This window comes from Orcinus orca, chromosome 6 (genome assembly GCF_937001465.1).
Source record: "Orcinus orca chromosome 6, mOrcOrc1.1, whole genome shotgun sequence".
Lineage (NCBI taxonomy): Eukaryota > Metazoa > Chordata > Mammalia > Artiodactyla > Delphinidae > Orcinus > Orcinus orca.
The window spans coordinates 93,356,054-93,374,804 of NC_064564.1; the positions used below are offsets into that span (position 1 = coordinate 93,356,054).

Consider the following 18,751-nt stretch of genomic DNA (forward strand, 5'->3'; position numbering starts at 1 on the left):
ATATGATGTACATGTATATGGGTATTTATGGATTATGCTTTCTAACTTGCGGTGGCATGGACTCATACAACCATCATTTATAAATGGAGAAGTCTGCAAATGATGAAGAAATAGTGGTTTTCTGCAGGAGGTTATTAAATGTGATCTTTGTTCTCTCTGCTTTAGGTGCTGATAGTCTGCAGCACAGGTCTGGCTGGGATTATGCTGCTCAACTACCAGCAAGATTACACAGTATGGGTGCTGCCTCTGATCATCGTCTGCCTCTTTGCTTTCCTAGTCGCTCATTGCTTCCTGTCCATTTACGAAATGGTAGTGGATGTATTGTTCTTGTGTTTTGCCATTGATACAAAATACAATGATGGGAGCCCAGGCAGAGAATTTTATATGGATAAAGTGCTGATGGTAAGTACCTCAAATGCCCTCTACTGCTTTAAGGATAAAAATACTAATATAAATATTTTGTAGACTATTCTCTGTATTTAATTCCCATTATATGAAACTGAGTAATTCAGAATTAAACCTTCAGCACCCGTGAATGAGGTTAGTCTTGGGGAAATCAGGGAAGAAGATCCTCTTGGCATGAACGAGACCATTTCAAATCTATCTTGCTAGAGCAGTTTCCCATTAAGAGTCCTGAGTTCACACTATTCCATACTGCTCTCTCCATCTCTCCAGTTAGATACACTTGAATCGACTTTTTTAGCCCTTGAACTGGAACATTGGACAGCTAGTCTTCTAAGTGCCTTTTCCTGAATCAGAACTCAAAGACAAAAGTTTTATTTCCCAGGTTGTAGTACCTATCTGTATTTCTCCATCCACCACCTTTCCAAGTATTATTGCTGTCAGCCCTGTTAAAACTCATTATCCTAAGTATTCCAGGCCAAACTGAAGGAGTTTTGTAATGAATACAGATTATCAGACCCATGACTGGTAGATGGTATTGTTTCCCATTAGTCAAGATCTGAACCTTTACACAGATATTATATTCAGATTCTTTATAGTTACGTAACCTCTGCAGCTTCCCTATATTAGAACCTCAATTAAATTTTTTAAAAAATTTAGAAACCATTCTAAAATGGTTTAAATACTAGTTTCAATGTCAAATGCTGCCCAATTAAAGATGTGTTTTAATAAAGCTATAAAATATTCCTATCTCAAGAATGGATAATATTTAAGATTAAACATTAGACCTTGAAATAACACACCATCTTCCAGAAACATGGTTTATCTAGTTAAATCTAAAATAAATGTATTAATAAATAAACTAGATTCTTTTTTTTTTTCAATCTCGAAAATTCCAAGTGATTCAACTGACCTATTTGGTACTCATTATCTCTTTTACTAAGAACATTACCAGCTACATTTTGGACATTTTCATAATCTCAGTTATAATCCTAACTCAATTCCAATCCTATAATGACGCTAACAGAGCGTCATAACTGTTATTTTCATAATGGAATTTGACCTAGAAGCATCATCTCTTGTGTGATTAAGGCATTTAGAAGGAGAGGTTTGTTTTTGTTTTTTAAGCCACTGAAGAAAAGCAGAGTAAAATATATAGTTTTTATTATTTTAGTTTTCTCTATAAGAATGATGAGGATATTGAACGAGGAAGTACTCCATAAACTTTGACAGGATAGAAATGTTTCCTTCAGGGCATAATCCCATTTTAACTACTTCTATCCACTGGTTCTGGTTGTTACTCCCTGTCTTCCTGCTTTATGGAGTAATCTCAAGGCCAGATAGACTTTTTTTTTTTCAAATAGCTTATTTATGGCTTGGTAAAAACAGTATACTATACTTAGTAGTATCAATGCTTTCTTTTACCTCCTAGGGTTATTTTAAAGAGGAGGCTTATAGAGTAAAATGTTGTTGCTTTTCCATTTAACCTTGATATGGAAAAAGTAACACAACAAATAAAACAATATTCTAAGTGTAGAAAAATAGTGTTTTCTAAAAAACGAAAGGTATTTTCTCTTTCAGATAGAACTGACATCTCTTTGAGCCTAAGTGAGATTGTCACAAGGAATGGTGGGAAAAAAGATTTTATATCAAGATTGCATCCCCACAAATTTAGCTGCTCTTATGTGTGGTACCAAATATTACTTATTGCTATGTTTTTAGGCCATCCATTTACCATTACTGAGTCAGAAATGTAAATATTCTTTAGAAATCATCTACCAACTGAAGTCTGAAAGGATCTAAGAATTTATGTAATCTGGTCCCTGTTTTGCAGGAGTTTGTGGAAAACAGCAGGAAAGCAATGAAAGAAGCTGGGAAGGGAGGTGTTGCTGATGCCAGAGAGCTAAAACCGATGGTAGGTGGAGATGAGGAGGTGGCCACCCTCCAAGAATTTCACTTTCACTTCCTCTCTCTCTCTCTCTTCACTGACTGCACTTCTTCAGGAGAAGCTTTTGTGATCTGTGTCACGCAGGACGTGCTGCTCTTTCTGTTTGTGTGTTTACCCATCACTTGGATGGCAGAATTCTTGTCACAACTGAGACCACCTTCTGTAAAAGTAAGCTGAAAGGAACAGTGTTCATGGCGGGGCAGGGGATATTTTTGTCCCTGAGGTGAACTTGCAGTTTCCATTTTTTTCTTTTTAACTGTCAGTGTTTAGTTTTCATGGGACTGAACATTTGGTTGTGCACTTGAACTGACGGTTTGATACTTATTTTAGAAGTGATGATAGCAATTCCTTTCAACTTGCTGAAATTCATATTCCCCCCTTCTTTTAATATTGGTTTGTTTATGTTGCTGTCTTTTCCCCTTTGCTGACTTTTTCTTCTGTTGCCTGGATTGTACTTTCTTTGTTTCTTAAGCTATTTTTCAGTAGCAAACAAGGCTATTTCCGTCTACACCCACATTCCCACTCAAAAAGACAATCTGGTCTTCTCCAGCCTCAGTTTAAATGTGAGAAAGATAAATTACCTCTGGTCAGTGATATATATATAACTACTCTCCTTTCATTTGAAAAAAGCAACTTAAAATTAACCAGTATAAGAAAATCCTGAGTAGCTTTTCCCATATATATTCTCACCACTGCATAATGACAGATGTCTTTAGCTATATTGGTCTAATTACTGCTTGTATTACAAGTGTATTATTCTTAAATAACATGTTTATTTCAGAATATTATATAATTGCCTACATCCTTAAGCACTTAATTTTAAAACAATGTGCCTTCTTTTTGCATATAATGTCCAAAAAAAGGAGAGGTGAAGACTCTCTTTTCTTTCTCCTTTATACTTTAATAAATGGTTTGATTTATAGGTGTCCAACTTAAGAAATATGTAGTATAAAACAAGCCCATTTAAGTATGTAAGAATGAAGGAAATGGCTTCATTGCGGGGGTGGGGGGATGGTATATGTATATGCAAAATAACTGCATATTCAACCTACATTAAAGCCTCAACAGAATGTTTAGCTATAAACTGTTCTCTGTAACCCCATCCAGTGCCTATTTTGGTGTTGCTCTTAATAGCATTGATGATGATAAAGTCAAAACTTCAATGTTTATATTCCCAAGGCACAGATCACTCTAATCATAAGTAAGAGCGTGTAGAATGGCCATGTAACTCTTATTTTTAAGTGTGCATCAGACAGCACTGGATGAACAGGGAAGGGGTGCTAATCACCAATCCCTCCTGTCAGGTTACTTGCCTCCCTGCCCTTTCTTTCTGCATCCCTCTTACTTCATGTGGGCTGAGGGGGACCACAGTGAAAATTCTGCCAACCCTAAGATAGCCTGGAAAAATGAGGAAGGTTTCCTTCTTGCCACTGCTTGGTTGTCCTAATTGTTCAGAAAATAAGGTTTCAAACCTAAAACTTTTTTAAAAAACATATAAAATCTTAAAATGTAAACCACCCTTCCCCCCCTTTTCTGTCTTTCCAGTGGTTGAAGCGTACATTAAAGCACTCTTCAGTAACAAGCATTTAAAGAAAGGGAGAAATAATTAGAGGTTTAGGACTAGCTACTTCGACCATGAATTGGCATGTATTTCTGTATTATTCTTGAGGGAAAGATAGCTGAATTGTGGTAGACCAGAATGCAAATATACCTTCTCTTACCTAAACCCCTGATTCATAGGTATTAATAGTAGGAGAATTGCCTAGGTTATGTGGCATTTTATCAGAAGCCAAAAATGTAGAAATTTTTTCCCCCTAATATTACTTTCAGCTTTAAATTAATGTCCCTTAATTCAAACACCACATTAAAATCTTCATTCCACTTTTACTTTTATTTTATGTTGTTCGTTGCTTGCAGATTAATGGCAAAGCCCTCTGCCGTGTCCCAAAATACATCTTCTGTGTGCATTGTTTTTCTGGTCCTTTGGACATTGTAGCATTTGATCTCTAAGAACAACGTTTTAAGTGGTTCAGAAAGTCCCCATGAGAGATGTATGAATTGTTGCTCACAGGATAATTAAATCTTTCAAGCATATCAGTACCTCTAAATCTGCTCTCTTTCGAAGTATGCATGTTAAGAGTTGACCCGTAATACCACCACCATCTTGTGTGTGTCCCTAAAGAAGTACCTGAGAAACTCCCTCCTAGAGTTTGGGGATTGGTAGAATTTACGATTGCTTATTTGTGTTTGCTTGGTTTAATTCACGTGTTATTCCCATAGATGAAAGTTCTGTTAACAGAGCGTCATAACTATTTTGCTGCATCTGTAGAAACACTGCTGTTCGAGTTCACTGTCTGTCTCCTTAATGGGATAGTTTAATATGAGTTTTTTTTAAGTCTATAAAATAATGTTCAGAAAAACGAGGTTTAAATTTTTACATTTGACAGGGCATCACTAAACTAAACATAAGTACTTCCAGCTTTCCTCTTAGACTTTTTTTGTTTTGAGAGAGCCTCACTAGTTAAGGAAACTTTGAAGGTTTGTAAGGTCTTTCTATAAATCTTTGAAAATTATTTTAGAAAAATTTACCAAATGTGATGTAGAAGTTTAAGAAAGAGACATCTGGCAATCTGCTCGCTATCATACAGGAAAAACTTACAGAGAAAATGGAGGAAAAAACCTGGGCACTATAGCAACATAGACTAGAGATGAATTCTCTGCATATCTCAAAGATGACCCAGAGGGAAGTGTGACTTTCTACAATCACAGGAATTTCAGACCCTGGAATTTAGGTTTGGGGGAGAAGGATTCTCAATCCATTTTTCTTTATTGCTGTTTGTGACCATCTGTGTATTTGTAACATCATTCATGATCTCCTTTTAATGGTAATTGTCTAAGATTATACTCTGTATGACTTTGTTTTCTAGGCTTCGGGAGCAAGTTCTGCTTGAACCTAGCCGACCGTTATGGAACCCATTGACATTCCAAAACAATATATACACATAACTATGTATTTGTGTGTGTGGGTGTGTGTATATATGTATATGTATGTGTGTATATATATGTATATGTATATACACACACACACATAATCAGCCAAAATCAGAGAACAGGAACAGGGATTTAATACCTTTTTTATGCTTATTTTTGTCAAACATGTACTCCTTTCATACGGGTGGCTTTTACAAGGCAACTGCCGTCATTTAATGTTTTCAATTGTAATTGTCTTAATGGAAATGTTAAGATTCATATCTGATTAACATTTTTAATAACTTAGAGGAGATTTTAACTTTAGTTATTTAAATTAGGTAAAATTATTGTACCGAATTCTCTGTCTAAAGTTTATTCAGGGGTGATTTCCCTGATGCGTGCATAAAATCAAGACCTTATTTTACTGATGCATAAGTCCTAGTGGGATGAGACTAGGCATATGCTTTCAGGTAAATAAGGAGTTATTCCATTCAGTTTTCCCCAATCAAAGAAGCCATGTCATTTTCCTTTTAGAAACATACAAGTGGACCCAATATGGGAATTTTCGTAATAGCTCATGCATTTGTCAGCCAACATTAAAAAGTAACCAACTCCTCAGGTATTTGTAGTTTACCCTAATGCTTCTATAAGAGAGTAGGTAAAAAAGGAAAGGGTAGATAATCTTTCTTATGCAAACTTTTCTCTTATATTTTGTCTTTCTTTCATTTTGACGTTAGTAGCATCCTCCACACATTTGTGTGCCTGATTTGAAAGGAAGCTGGGGTACCCAGCAAGTTTAGCCTTTAAGTTTCTGTGTATAGGTTTGCAGACTAAGTAATGCTGGAAGGAATAAAAAAAGGAGAGAAACATGAAACACAAAGCATTGAAAATTCCGGTACTTGGGCTTCTGCTTCAGAGGAACTTCAATGGCTTAGGGCTAAATGGCCATTTTATTCAAATGCTTGCTATAAAATCTGAAAACATACTGGCAGGTGCTCCTCTCCTTGGCAATTCATTAAGTATCCAGAATTCTACAATGTTTAACTGAAGAATTGGTTAATGTTTTGATCCTCAAGTGTTGAACGTTCTTTGTGTTTGGGGATGGGTTTTGGGTTTTGGGGGGTTTTTTAATTCCTGAAGCTTACCAGATATGAATGGCTAATATTTCATTGTTCTGCTTATTGTAATGGTGAATGCTTTAAGAAAAAAAAGTGTAATTTGCTAAGAATAATTCATGATCTGTTTATGCGATAACTCCTTTTTGTTACAATTTTTTTAAAAAAAGCTATTTTTGTTAATGTAAAGTAAATATTTCAGAGCAGATTTTTTAAACTTATTGCACTAAATATAGGCTCTGTACAAAAAAAAAAAAAGCCTCAGCATTTTATCATTCCATGGAAGGAGAATCTTTTGAAAGAAAGCATTGCCTCCTACCAGAATTAGACAGTGAATTAGACCGGTATTATGGAAATGTGTACAATTAATGTCACTAGGGCTTAATAAGCAGCTGTTTGCTAATGTGCTTCCTTTCAAAGGGTTGGACCTTTAAATTGCTGCAAAAGGTAAATTGTATTTTTTTTTAAGTATCCATGTTCTTTACTCTAGCTAGGCTAAAATTTGCTAAATGCCTCGGTTTCTTTTCAAAGCTCGTGTAATATTTCTGATTTTTCAGAATATTTGCAATAACAGTCCGGAATTTTATTTTATTTTTATTTTTTAAAGAAACAGGAGCTCACGTCTTGGCAAGATCACAGAAAACAATATTGTGAGAGTAGCTATTTTGAAACAATAATTGTCCAGAAGTTAACATTCTAACATGTGATGTCACTAAACGATATCATTGTACTCTTTTATATCATTTGAAATGGAATAAATATAATTATGTAACTAACAATTATCCAAATAGGTGAGAGAGCAAATCATGTAGGAAAATTCAGTCTACCTTCTGTTTCATAGCCACACAGATTGTGGGCATTAAGAAACATTGGGAACTAAATTTAGGCTTGGCAAAAGTATGGAAGATGGGTATCAAAACAGAAGACATTACAGGAGCTACTTATCTTAGGAGGTGTCCCTCCAAAGTGACCTGGTGGAATTCTTGAATTTGGAAATTAGGTTCTACTCACTTGGCCATCCCAGCACCATGGACTCTTGCTGCTCCCTGTTCCATATGCTCGCAATCTCAGCTGTTTGGAAGCCACCAGGAATGCTTTCTAATTATCATTTGCAACTAGAACTGTAATCAGAAAGAAATTTTGTATTTTTGTATAACTTGATTGTGTGCCATTTTATATAACAGGTCCTGTTTTACAAATAAATTTTGTTTTACTAACATTGTGTTTAGAAATTATGCTCTATGTGTAACCATGTCATTTGAGTTCCAAATTAATTGCCAGGCTGTTTCCCCTAAGTGAATATGTGTGCCATATAGGTAGATATATGCAGATATGCATATATATTACACAGACACACACACAGAGATATTTGACTTATAGACTATCACTCTCTCATGAGCTTCATTTGTTGATGCAATTCAGAGAGCCTCACAGAGGCTTTTAGTGATATTTGAAGGTTTTGAGGCTATGTTTGGATAGACCTGCTGCCGCTGTCATTCCTCGTGATCCGTTCTTCAGCTGGCCCTGGGCTGCCTTATTGCTATTCGCTCACTGCCTCCATCTCTGCCCAAGTGAGAATACATGAAGGACAAAAATCGTCTGTGAAATGTGGTTACCTGAATACTTTTATCAACCACTGGCTCTGTGTGGTGGGTTTTGTCTTTTGTCTGCGGTGGATCTTCAAAATTGTGTTCAGGACGCCTACTTCCAGAGTTACAGTTAGCATCCGCGGTTGTCAGTGGTGATCACAGTGAGAAGAGAATTGTGATCGTTGCTGCCATTGGAAAATTAAGGTTCTGGTGCCTGATTTAGACTTTCTAGGCTCCTGCCTCAAGAGTAAGCTCTGCTGTATATGATATGGAAGGGAAAAGGTTATATTTCAGTATAAATCCAAGAGACCCATCTTCTGTGGGAGGCTTACCAGTACGTTAGGTAAACATTAGGAATTTAGCTAGAGCGCTGAGATTGTATTATCTCTGCATGGACTAGCACAGCTCAAAGCAGGCTCTTCCTTTAAACCATTTAATGCAATGTTTAATGTTTAAGGATCAAAGCTTTTATCCTATCCTATAGCATAATTAAGTCCTAAGTTACTGCAATATAAGTAGCTTAACTGTGTGTTGGTTCCTAAACTTTTTGCATAATGGTTGAGGAGGGGGCATTCACTGAGTCTATTTAAAAATTAAGCTGCAAATAAGTTTTTCCTTTGTAGAGATGCTCCCTTACTCTAATTTTGTCATTTTTTCAGCCAAGGGCGTTAAGCTGCCAGTTCCCAATATCACTGACCTCGGTATCTGCCAAGGGCTCCCTTATCTTCCCAGGGCAGTTTCAGGATTTCACCCCAGTAGGGGGTGGTTAGGAGGTGACCCCTTTTATAGGGGTCCTGAGCCCCTTGAAACCAGAGTAATGTTCCTCCCACCCTCTCCCTTAAAACAGCTATGGAAACTACAGGCACCAAATATTTGTGAGGCCATGTTAGTGCCCTCAAGACCCCGACCATTTCCACCAAGCACCACTAATAGCTAATAAAGGCCATTTTAAGAGGTCTCCTGGCCTTCAAAGTAGAATTCTGGGGTCAGTTCTGAAACCAGAGCTGCCAATTATGGTGACCTGAACATTTTATTTTATTTTTCATCAGTAACCTCTCTTGAATTTTTGGAGTTTCCAGTAATAGCCTTTAACACAGCCTCTGAGAAGTTTCCTTCAGAAAGGTCTTTTAAAGTTTTCACCTTTCAATAAGTTCTCTACTGCGTTTTAACCGCCACTTAAAAAAACAAAAACAAAATCCTCAGAATCTGGAGGCTTATCAATGCACCTGCCACGTTAATCTCTGTATTCTTTTCATATACTCCATCTGATAGATAAAAGTGCACTATAATGGCTTGCCTAGAGTTTTTAAGATGTGGTCTGTGAATATATATTGGAAAATTGTGGGTTCGTAAGTAAATGCATAAAGCAGAGCTTTGTGTATTCTATAATCACAGTGCAGAATGCCTTTTGCTTTAAATGCATATTCATGTATCTTTGTGTACTAAGGAATACATGTTAGCCCATTTGAAAAGTAGGCAGTCTTCATATACACTGGCTACTTTCAGAATAAGCTTATCTTTTTAATGACACATAGCCCAAATTGTGAAAAAAGTAGGATGCTTGAATGTGCCAAGAGAAAATATAAAGCTAGCAAACTTAGAAAACAAAATAAAAAGCTAAACACATTGTACACACCAAAAAATTTTAAATAGCACGCTTTCCTCCATTCACGTTTCATAAATTTGAGTCAAATTCTTATTCTCCAAATTTCAATTTAAGAGGAAATTTTTAATCCAAGATTTAAATCTTTGAAGATATCTTTCTTATAAAAAACTTCAATGCAGCGTTTTTAAACTTGAGAATTTCTGTGGAAAACCTTTCTTTTCTATGGAAATACTATAGTACGCTTTCTTCCACCCCATCTCCTTGATTTTTATATGTGTAAAAAATAGACAAATGATGCTTCCATTTCAGTATCACATGAACAGCTATCACTTTTCTAAATTAAATGAGCAAGATTTAAGTTGGATATTTTTTAAAGAAATTCATTAGTAAACTTGTGGAAAAGATATGCAGTTGTTAGGGACCCAAATATTAGGCTATTTTCTTCAGTTTTGATACCAGTTGTACAATATAAATGATTTCCTGAGGAATAAACATTCTAGACCAGGGAATTCAGAATAGTAAAGCTTTCAGGTTACTCATGGTCTAGTCAAGATCTAGCTGAACATGAAAACGTTGTAATTTCCAAACGTTTCAGAAATCTTTCACTTTTATTTGCTAAGACCCAAATTTAGTATTTGATATTCAAAAGCAGGTTCTTAATCTTTTGAGGGGACCAAGGGCCCCTCTGAGAAGCTTATGAAAGCAATGAACTACCTTTCTCTCAAAGTCACATAGCCTACTTAGGAACATTTAAAATACTAATAGAATTTCGAGACCCTGAGACTGCCCGCCTCCACCCCACCCCCATCCCCTCAGGGCCTAAGGAACACAAGTCTGAGGCTGCTGTAAAGTTGGTTTGATAATGTGTTTTGAAATAAAGTAGTGATTAGGCCTCCACTGAAGATTCTTTTAAGATGGTACTTAACAATTTCAGACCTGGAATCATTTTCTTTTTTAATTGAAGTATAGTTGATTTACAATGTTGTGTTAATTTCTGCTGTACAGTAAAGTGATTCAGTTATATATATACTTTTTTAAAATATTCTTTTCCATTTTGGTTTATCATAGGATACTGAATATAGTGCTCTGTGCTATACAGTAGGACCTTGTTGTCTGGAATCCTTTTTATAACTTGAAAACTTTTAGTACCAGCTTTGAAAATCAAAACCACACTAATCTGAATGAAAAACAGGACGTCAACACTGAATTTTCAAGACAGTAAGATTTCTTTCCTTGGTGGTGTAAGGATGTATGTGTCCTATGATGAATTTTTGGCAAGGTACCAAATTATTTGCAATGGACAAGAAAATCCAAGAAGAAATGAATAGGGAATCCCTGTAATCATCCGTCTACCAAAACACTAGATTCTTTATTATTGTCACTCAGCTATGACATCTGTAGCATAGTGTTAGCAGTTAGATCACTGTCTAAAAATATATCTCTGTCAACACGACCAAGAACATTTGAAGATGGTGATAAATTAGCAAACTTACCATAGTACATAGTTGACAAAAAATTTTTAGTGGAAAGTTGGAGGAGCAGATGCTGGGGGGACAAATTCAAAAGTTATTTTTTTCTCCTTCGTAAATCAGTGAGATGTTCCCTCCTGTTTTGAGTGTTTTCCGGTCACCACTAGAGCAGCTTTGGACCACTGTCCATGGGACTGTGCCTCCACTCCCCCCATCCACATCACCTTCCTTCTTTAGGGAGCATGTGGGTTTCTTCACATTTACACCTTACTATTAGGTAAGCTTGCTGCACTATATGGAGTGTCCTCTGGGCCCTTGAAAAAGCAGGCAGACATCCTTAAAGGAATTTGAGGTTTTTTAAGATTTGATTCCAGGGGGTCATGACCTATAGTCAGACATCAAACTCTTACCTACATTTTCAAGCTGAAGAAAGCAGTGGAAATGTCCTAATTGGCTGGTGAAGAAAATAGAAAAGTCAGCTCTCCTCCCCACCCCACAACCCCAGAAGAGCTCTATTGAACCTTCCACAGTAGCAAAGGAAGAGACCACAGGTGGAAGTTCCCATATTGGGTGGAAAAGGGCCTAAGTCCGGTGTAAGTATCTATATTTGATGTCTTTTTGTCATAGAAGTGTATGACCTAAAGGAAATGTCCTGAGTTTCACATAGGAATCTGATCCACCCATCCCATCAGCTAGGAAATTAGTTTTAGTTATTTTTTGAGGAATAATGTGTTAAATCATTCTATGTGAGTAAAGTAAGCATTGAAAAGAAGACTTGAGGGACTTCCCTGGTGGTCCAGTGGTTAAGATTCCACCCTTCCAATGCAGGGGCCGCGTGGGTTTCATCCCTGGTTAGGAAACTAAGATCCCACATGCTGCACAGTGCGGCCAAAAATAAATAAAAAGAAAACAACAAAAAAAGAGAAAAGACTTGAGGAATGAATGGACACAGGACTGGGCTGAACGTCCTGCCAGCATCCTGCAGACCATTCTACCTGCCACTAGAAAATGTGAGCACTTCCTTCATTTACCACATGGATCATTAAGCCAGGATTGTTTTCCAAAATTGTATGAGGTGATTCATAGGAATGAAACAATACTAGGACAGCTTTGGGACTGATGATTGGAGACAGAGACTACAGAGTAAATTTTCCCCTTCCTCTGGGTTCTAGCAGTGTTCTCCCAGAATCTTTGGCCCCCTTGTTTTGGCTGGTTTTGATTTTCAAAGACATCACAGGGGGGGAAGCTACCTTTCTTCTACTGTATTGCCTTAGTGCTACTAGATTATGTTGCTGTTGAGGTTCTCTTGATTTTGTCCATCCTATAAAAGGGTATTGGGAGCTCCATAATGAAGTTTCAGTTACACTGTCTCAGAATATTCTTGACCATTGAATGCACTTCTAAAGATGTGGTACCCAGTGAAATAACTTCAGGAGGTTGTTAGCTGATCCGATTTGCTACAACTAACACAAGAGTGGGGAGAAAAGTGTAGAGGGCACCTAACAAAATGACAGGGGCTCTGGGAAAACAACCAAAGACAAAAGCATATCTTCTGAAGACCAAAAGTCCAACTTTAAGTACTTTCTGGCACAGCCTTCCTGAACTCCTGAGTTTAGAATAGGCTCCTAGAATAAAGCAGCCAAGTTTGAAAGATCAGTCAATGCAGAGGGACCTGCTCTTCATCTCTCAGGCTCTGAGCCTAACATCCCGTCCAGTCAGATCCCATCCAGTGTATGGGGAGATTTGAACAGAAAATGCCCATCAGTGTGTTTCGACATCTCACTGCTGTGAAATCCAGCATAAGAGGTATGTTGTGGTGCCACATATTTCTCAATCTGAGGCCTTTTTTGTCTTTTTGGTTTTGTTTTGTTTTGCTATTTGCATCCTATTCACAGTGTCAAAATGGATTTTTGTATCATGTCCGGTCTTTGTCCATTACAAACTGTAGGATCATGGTTAAGTCTTCCATGAATTCCCTGGTTCGGGATCTTGTACCTTAGCATTATTTTGAGTTTTTTCCTTATTATTATTTCTTTATTACAGTGTCACTACACTGTATTCAGGTGGGGAAACAAACATGTAGGTGCTTGAACATGCCCCACAGACATGGTCATAGCCCTGTAGTATTTGTGACTGTCATTATTGACACTGCAGAATTTACAGAGTGTTGTGCTCTCAGAGGACTTTAAAAATATGTATATGAAGCAATTAACTTTCTGGAGTTATCAAATCTTGCTGGGAAATTAACTTCCAAGAGCTCTGAATTGGATGGAATTCCATCTGGCTTCAGAGTACAATGAGCCTATATGAAATGGAGCTTTGAAATGTTTTCCTTGTGCAGAAATATGAACTAGAAAAAACAGTGCTGATCTAATGCTAAGTTTTCTGTGTACTGACTCAGTTACCAGAACTATAACGAAAACTGTATTTTAGTCTAACAAATGTATAGAATTTTTTTATGTAATAAATAAAATTTTATAGGAAAGAATGTCATTGTCTACTGTGTTGTAGCACTTTCCCATGCCCAGGGTGGTGATGAATAGTGTAGGGGAGGGAAAATAATTGTTCCCCTACCCTTCTGAGTTCTTAGCTGAGACTCTGTAATAGAAGACACATTAACAAGAGAAAAACACACAGAAGTTTATTAACATGTATACCTCAGGTATACATGTGAGATACCCAGGAAAAATGAGTAACTCCTCTAAGTGGCTTAGAATTCAAATTTAAATACCATCTTAATAGGGAAAGGGGAGAGAGGATGTAGGCCTCTTAGGGGAGAGTAAATGATTTTTAGGAAAGATGAATGGGCCCTTAGAGGAATAGCTGGGCGGCATGATAGCTTATGGCAAAGTGTGTCTGGGTGTGGTGTCGACTTCTAGGCTCTTCTCCTGTGATAAGAGTCAATCTCCCCTGGTTGATGAAACTCCTGAGAAGGGGATTTATGATATCTGAGTTCTTTTTGGAGAATCTGTCTAGTGAGATAAGGAGAGTTCAGAGAATACCTCACCCACATTTGCTGTTTTTCAAGTGCCTTCAGCTCACAGTAATACAACAAAGTGGCATTTTTTTGAGGCGGCATGTCCTGAACTCCTGCAGTCATATTTGGGGGTGGCGTATTCTGCTGTGCTGCAATCGAAACTGATTGTGGGCAACATCTTGTTTTCAGATTAGGTCAATATGCGGCAAGGGTGCCCTAGAATTGACCAGCTATTTCTTTCCAGCATCTCTCAGCATGTTCTAGGATCCCTGAAGTATGAAACATAAATGTACTAAATAAAACCTAATTTCCGAAGTACAAAGTTCATCCACTGCCCAGCCAGACTTCCTAGCTGGAGTCCGAGTCACTCTGTGAATACTAAGGTTGCAACTGAATTCAATCATCAGGCAGAGACGAAAAGCCTGTTAGATAACGTTTACCATGGAAATCACTCGTTGTGCTTGGTACAGTGCCCTGCACATAAATGGAAGCCTGGATCTGTGCTAAGTTGGTGAGTTGGTGAAACTGTGGCGTGCCATAATTTAAGCAGTAAATTATGGAAAAACCAAGCTTGTTGATTTTTCAACAAGCTTGAAAAGTTTGGAAAAATCAAGCTTATTTAAAACTAATCCTATTTTAAGTGATATTGGGGACTAAGAAAGGGGTGTTCTTAAGTGGAAGACCTTTTGCAATACCAATAAATCTCTCCCAATTTGTTTTTTAATTTTGGATTTTTCTTGAGAGGCTGCTGTACAGACTGCTTTTCATTAGCAAATGTGAGCAATGCCCAGATCGTAGCCCTAGTTATTTATCTATACCTGCTTGCCAAAAGAAGTTGTTAGAGAACATTTGTGAGGAGTCCTCAGACACTACAGGTGTTTGAGATACTAAAGAATGTTAACCAATCTGGACTGTTAATTCTTTTTGGCGGCGTGGTCCTGATGCCAACGTACACAATTTCTTGTTCCATAGACCACCTAGTGATGAAAGAGCCTGTGAAAAGCCTCACATCTCCTAAAAGGTACCCAGATATTCTTTTTCTCTTTGGCTATGAAAAGTATAATCTGTATTCAATCTCAAATTTTAGACGATAAAGAAAAATCCAGAGGGTCTCTTTTTTTTTTTTTTTTTGGTACGCGGGCCTCTCACTGCTGCGGCCCCTCCCCTTGCGGAGCACAGGCTTCGGACGCGCAGGCCCAGCGGCCATGGCTCACGGGCGCAGCCGCTCCGCCGCACGTGGGGTCCTTGCGGACCGGGGCACGAACCCGCGTCCCCTGCATCGGCAGGCCGACCCTCAACCACTGCGCCACCACGGAAGCCTCCCCAGGGTCTCTTTTAAGAGGCATACTGCTTGTGCACTTTAGGATAATATATAAGTTGTGGTTGAAATTTCAGCTTCAGATAGTGCTCAAAGCTCCTAGAGGTGTCGAAAGTTTCAGAAAGAAGCCAGCATCCTAATGAGGCCCTCTGGCCTCCTTTTTTTTTTTTTCTGGTAGGTGGGCCTCTCACTGCTGCGGCCCTTCCCCTTGCGGAGCACAGGCTTCGGACGCTCAGGCTCAGCAGCCATGGCTCACAGGCCCAGCCGCTCCGCGGCATGTGGGATCCTCCCAGACTGGGGCACGAACCCGTGTCCCCTGCATCGGCAGGCGGACTCTCAACCACTGCGCCACCAGGAAAGCCCTGGCCTCCTATTTTTGACCAGGTGTTGTGGAAGTAACCCACAAGGCCAGGCCTCTTCACATTATTGTCAATTTTTTTCAGTTGTTGCAAGTAGCAGTGAAGGTAAGGAATACTTCGTGCCTTTAATTTGATATTCTGCCTCCTTTACTGTCCAAATCCTGAGAAAAATAATTTTAGAAGATATACCTAGGTTACATACAGGAGTCCAGAAAAAGCAAAGCTAAGCTATTAGACCACTTCCTGGGCTTATCAGCAATTTCAGTAGAAGTCTTAGAGCTCTCTAGGTAGTTATAAGCTCTCTGGCCGGTTATGTCAGACCAGAGAGGCGACAGTAAGGAATTGCCTTCAAGGCAAAACAAAAGGGCTTTCTGTCAACCAAACTCATACTATAACCTCACACTTGGAGACAGGATATTAGGGGTTTGTGTTTGGTCTATTCTCTCTGCCAGAAGGGATTCTCCCAACTTATAACAAGAAACAATTTTAACACAAATTTTAAAAAAAAATTTTTTTTAAAGCAGGCATGTGAAAATTGAGAAAAGGAGATTAACTGTATAAGAAACCCTAGGCTGCACATAAAACTAAACTCCAAGTTTTCTGTGAGTCCCACGAAGAGGAAATCAAGAAAGGTGCATAGTTTTATTTATTATTTTAACATCTTTATTGGAGTATAATCGCTTTACAATGGTGTGTTAGTTTCTGTTTTATAACAAAGTGAATCAGCTATACATATACATATATCCCCATATCTCTTCCCTCTTGCGTCTCCCTCCCTCACACCCTCCCTATCCCACCCATCTAGGTGGTCACAAAGCACTGAGCTGATCTCCCTGTGCTATGCGGCTGCTTCCCACTAGCTATCTATTTTACATTTGGTAGTGTATATATGTCCATGGCACTCTCTCACTTTGTCCCAGCTTCCCCTTCCCCTTCCCCATGTCCTCAAGTCCATGCTCTAGTAGGTCTGCGTCTTTATTCCCGTCCTGCCCCTAGGTTCTTCATGACCTTTTTTTTTTTTTTAGATTCCATATATATGTGTTAGCATACAGTATTTCTTTTTCTCTTTCTGACTTACTTCACTCTGTATGACAGGCTCTAGGTCCATCCACCTTACTACAAATAACTCAATTTTGTTCTTTTTTAATGGCTGAGCAATATTCCATTGTATATATGTGCCACATCTTCTTTATCCATTCATCTGTTGATAGACACTTAGGTTTCTTCCATGTCCTGGCTATTGTAAACAGAGCTGCAATGAACATTATGGTACATGACTCTTTTTGAATTATGGTTTTCTCAGGGTATATGAGCAGTAGTGGGATTGCTGGGTCATATGGTAATTCTATTTTTAGTTTTTTCAGGAACCTCCCTACTGTTCTCCATAGTGGCTGTATCAGTTTACATTCCCACCAACAGTGCAAGAGGGTTCCCTTTTCTCCACACCCTCTCCAGCATTTATTGTTTCTAGATTTTTTGATGATGGCCATTCTGACTGGTGTGAGATGATATCTCATTGTAGTTTTGATTTGCATTTCTCTAATGATTAATGATGTTGAGCATTCTTTCATGTGTTTGTTGGCAATCTGTATATCTTCTTTGCAGAAATGTCTGTTTAGGTCTTCTGCCCATTTTTGGATTGGGTTGTTTATTTTTGGTACATAGTTTTAAATGCCCAATAAAAGGAAACGTTAAATAGGACTTCAGCAGGAGGAGCTGGGCAGGCATTAAAAACGTTGTAATCTTTAATGACTTGGAATAATGTCTACAATATAGTCAGTGAAAAGGGGGATAAAGCAGTATTTATAGCATGATCTCATTTATGTAAAAATCAATATCTTTATACATTTTTAAATGACTGAAGGTATAATACATGCTCTCTTAACCAAGTCTGTGGGCACTGGTAGCTGATCGGTTAATTGAAAAATTTGGTTAAGGAGGAGAATCTTTATAAATGAAATGTTTTTTAAAACTACAACAAGTAAATAATCATTGGCAAAACTTTGTCATAGGTATTCTATTTATGACTCTTTGAGTCCTCTGAAGTTGTGTATTGTCTTTTTTTTTTTTGGCAGCATTAAACATACCAATAATGTAACCACCAGAAAATGTAAAAATGTGAAATACTGGTTTCTTTAAATGGGTCAAGAATTTAGAGAAGCTAAATAATGAAGCAAACTGAGTATAGACTCCTAGATTTTTATTTCTTTCCAATGTTTATAATTCTCATGTACACATAATTTGAGTAATATTTTTAGTATCTTATCTTTATAGAGTCTTTCCAAAGCATTCAACTTACTTTTCTTAGAAATTACTCTCTTTATACTCATTGTTTTTATCAATATACATAACTTTTTTTTTTCTTGCGGTGCGCGGGCCTCTCACTGTTGTGGCCTCTCCCGTTGCGGAGCACAGGCTCTGGACGCGCAGGCTCAGCGGCCATGGCTCACGGGCCCAGCCGCTCCGCGGCACGTGGGATCTTCCCGGACCGGGGCACGAACCCATGTCCCCTGCATCGGCAGGCGGACTCTCAACCACTGTGCCACCAGGGAAGCCCAATGTACATAATATTTAAATAATCATACCATTTGAATAACCACTGCACCTGGCATAACATGTTGGAATAAGCACACCTGACTCTTGCTAAGCACAGTCCGCTGATGCTGAGAACAGTGCATAGGCTGCCCTCCGGGACCATTCAGCTTGCTATGGACATCAGCCAGCACATTCTACGGAGGACTAGAGGTGTCAGTTAATCTGGCAAGATGGTTAAGTGGAAGTCAGCTACCACTCTTGTTACATCAAAATGATAATTATAGTTATCTCTGGGACATGGCATTAGGGTAATTTAATTTTTTCTTTGCTTATCTATATGTTTAAAATACTCCTGTATTGTTCCTTTTTTTTTTGAAGTAAGCTCTATAGTTTTTTAACATGAAAAAATATAGTTAAGTTGAAAAGCAAATACCCAGGTAAGTATAATAAGATGACAGCAACT

The 18,751-nt window shown here is 38.1% G+C and overlaps 1 protein-coding gene across 7 annotated transcripts in view; it reads left to right on the forward strand.

Moving 5' to 3' along the window:
• Positions 1-18,751, forward strand: part of SLC44A1 (solute carrier family 44 member 1) — a 215,801-nt gene that overhangs the window by 152,468 nt on the left and 44,582 nt on the right. For 2 of the 7 annotated variants that reach the window (XM_049710965.1, XM_033431228.2), the window contains exons 14-15: positions 166-402; positions 2,237-2,317. In XM_049710965.1, the coding sequence (XP_049566922.1) occupies positions 166-402; positions 2,237-2,317 (318 nt within the window). Of the gene's footprint in view, positions 1-165; positions 403-2,236; positions 5,047-5,277; positions 7,653-15,048; positions 15,098-16,274; positions 16,386-18,751 lie in introns of those variants that run through there. The other 5 variants (XR_004484063.2, XR_007477859.1, XM_033431229.2 and 2 more) reach the window with 5 other exon arrangements.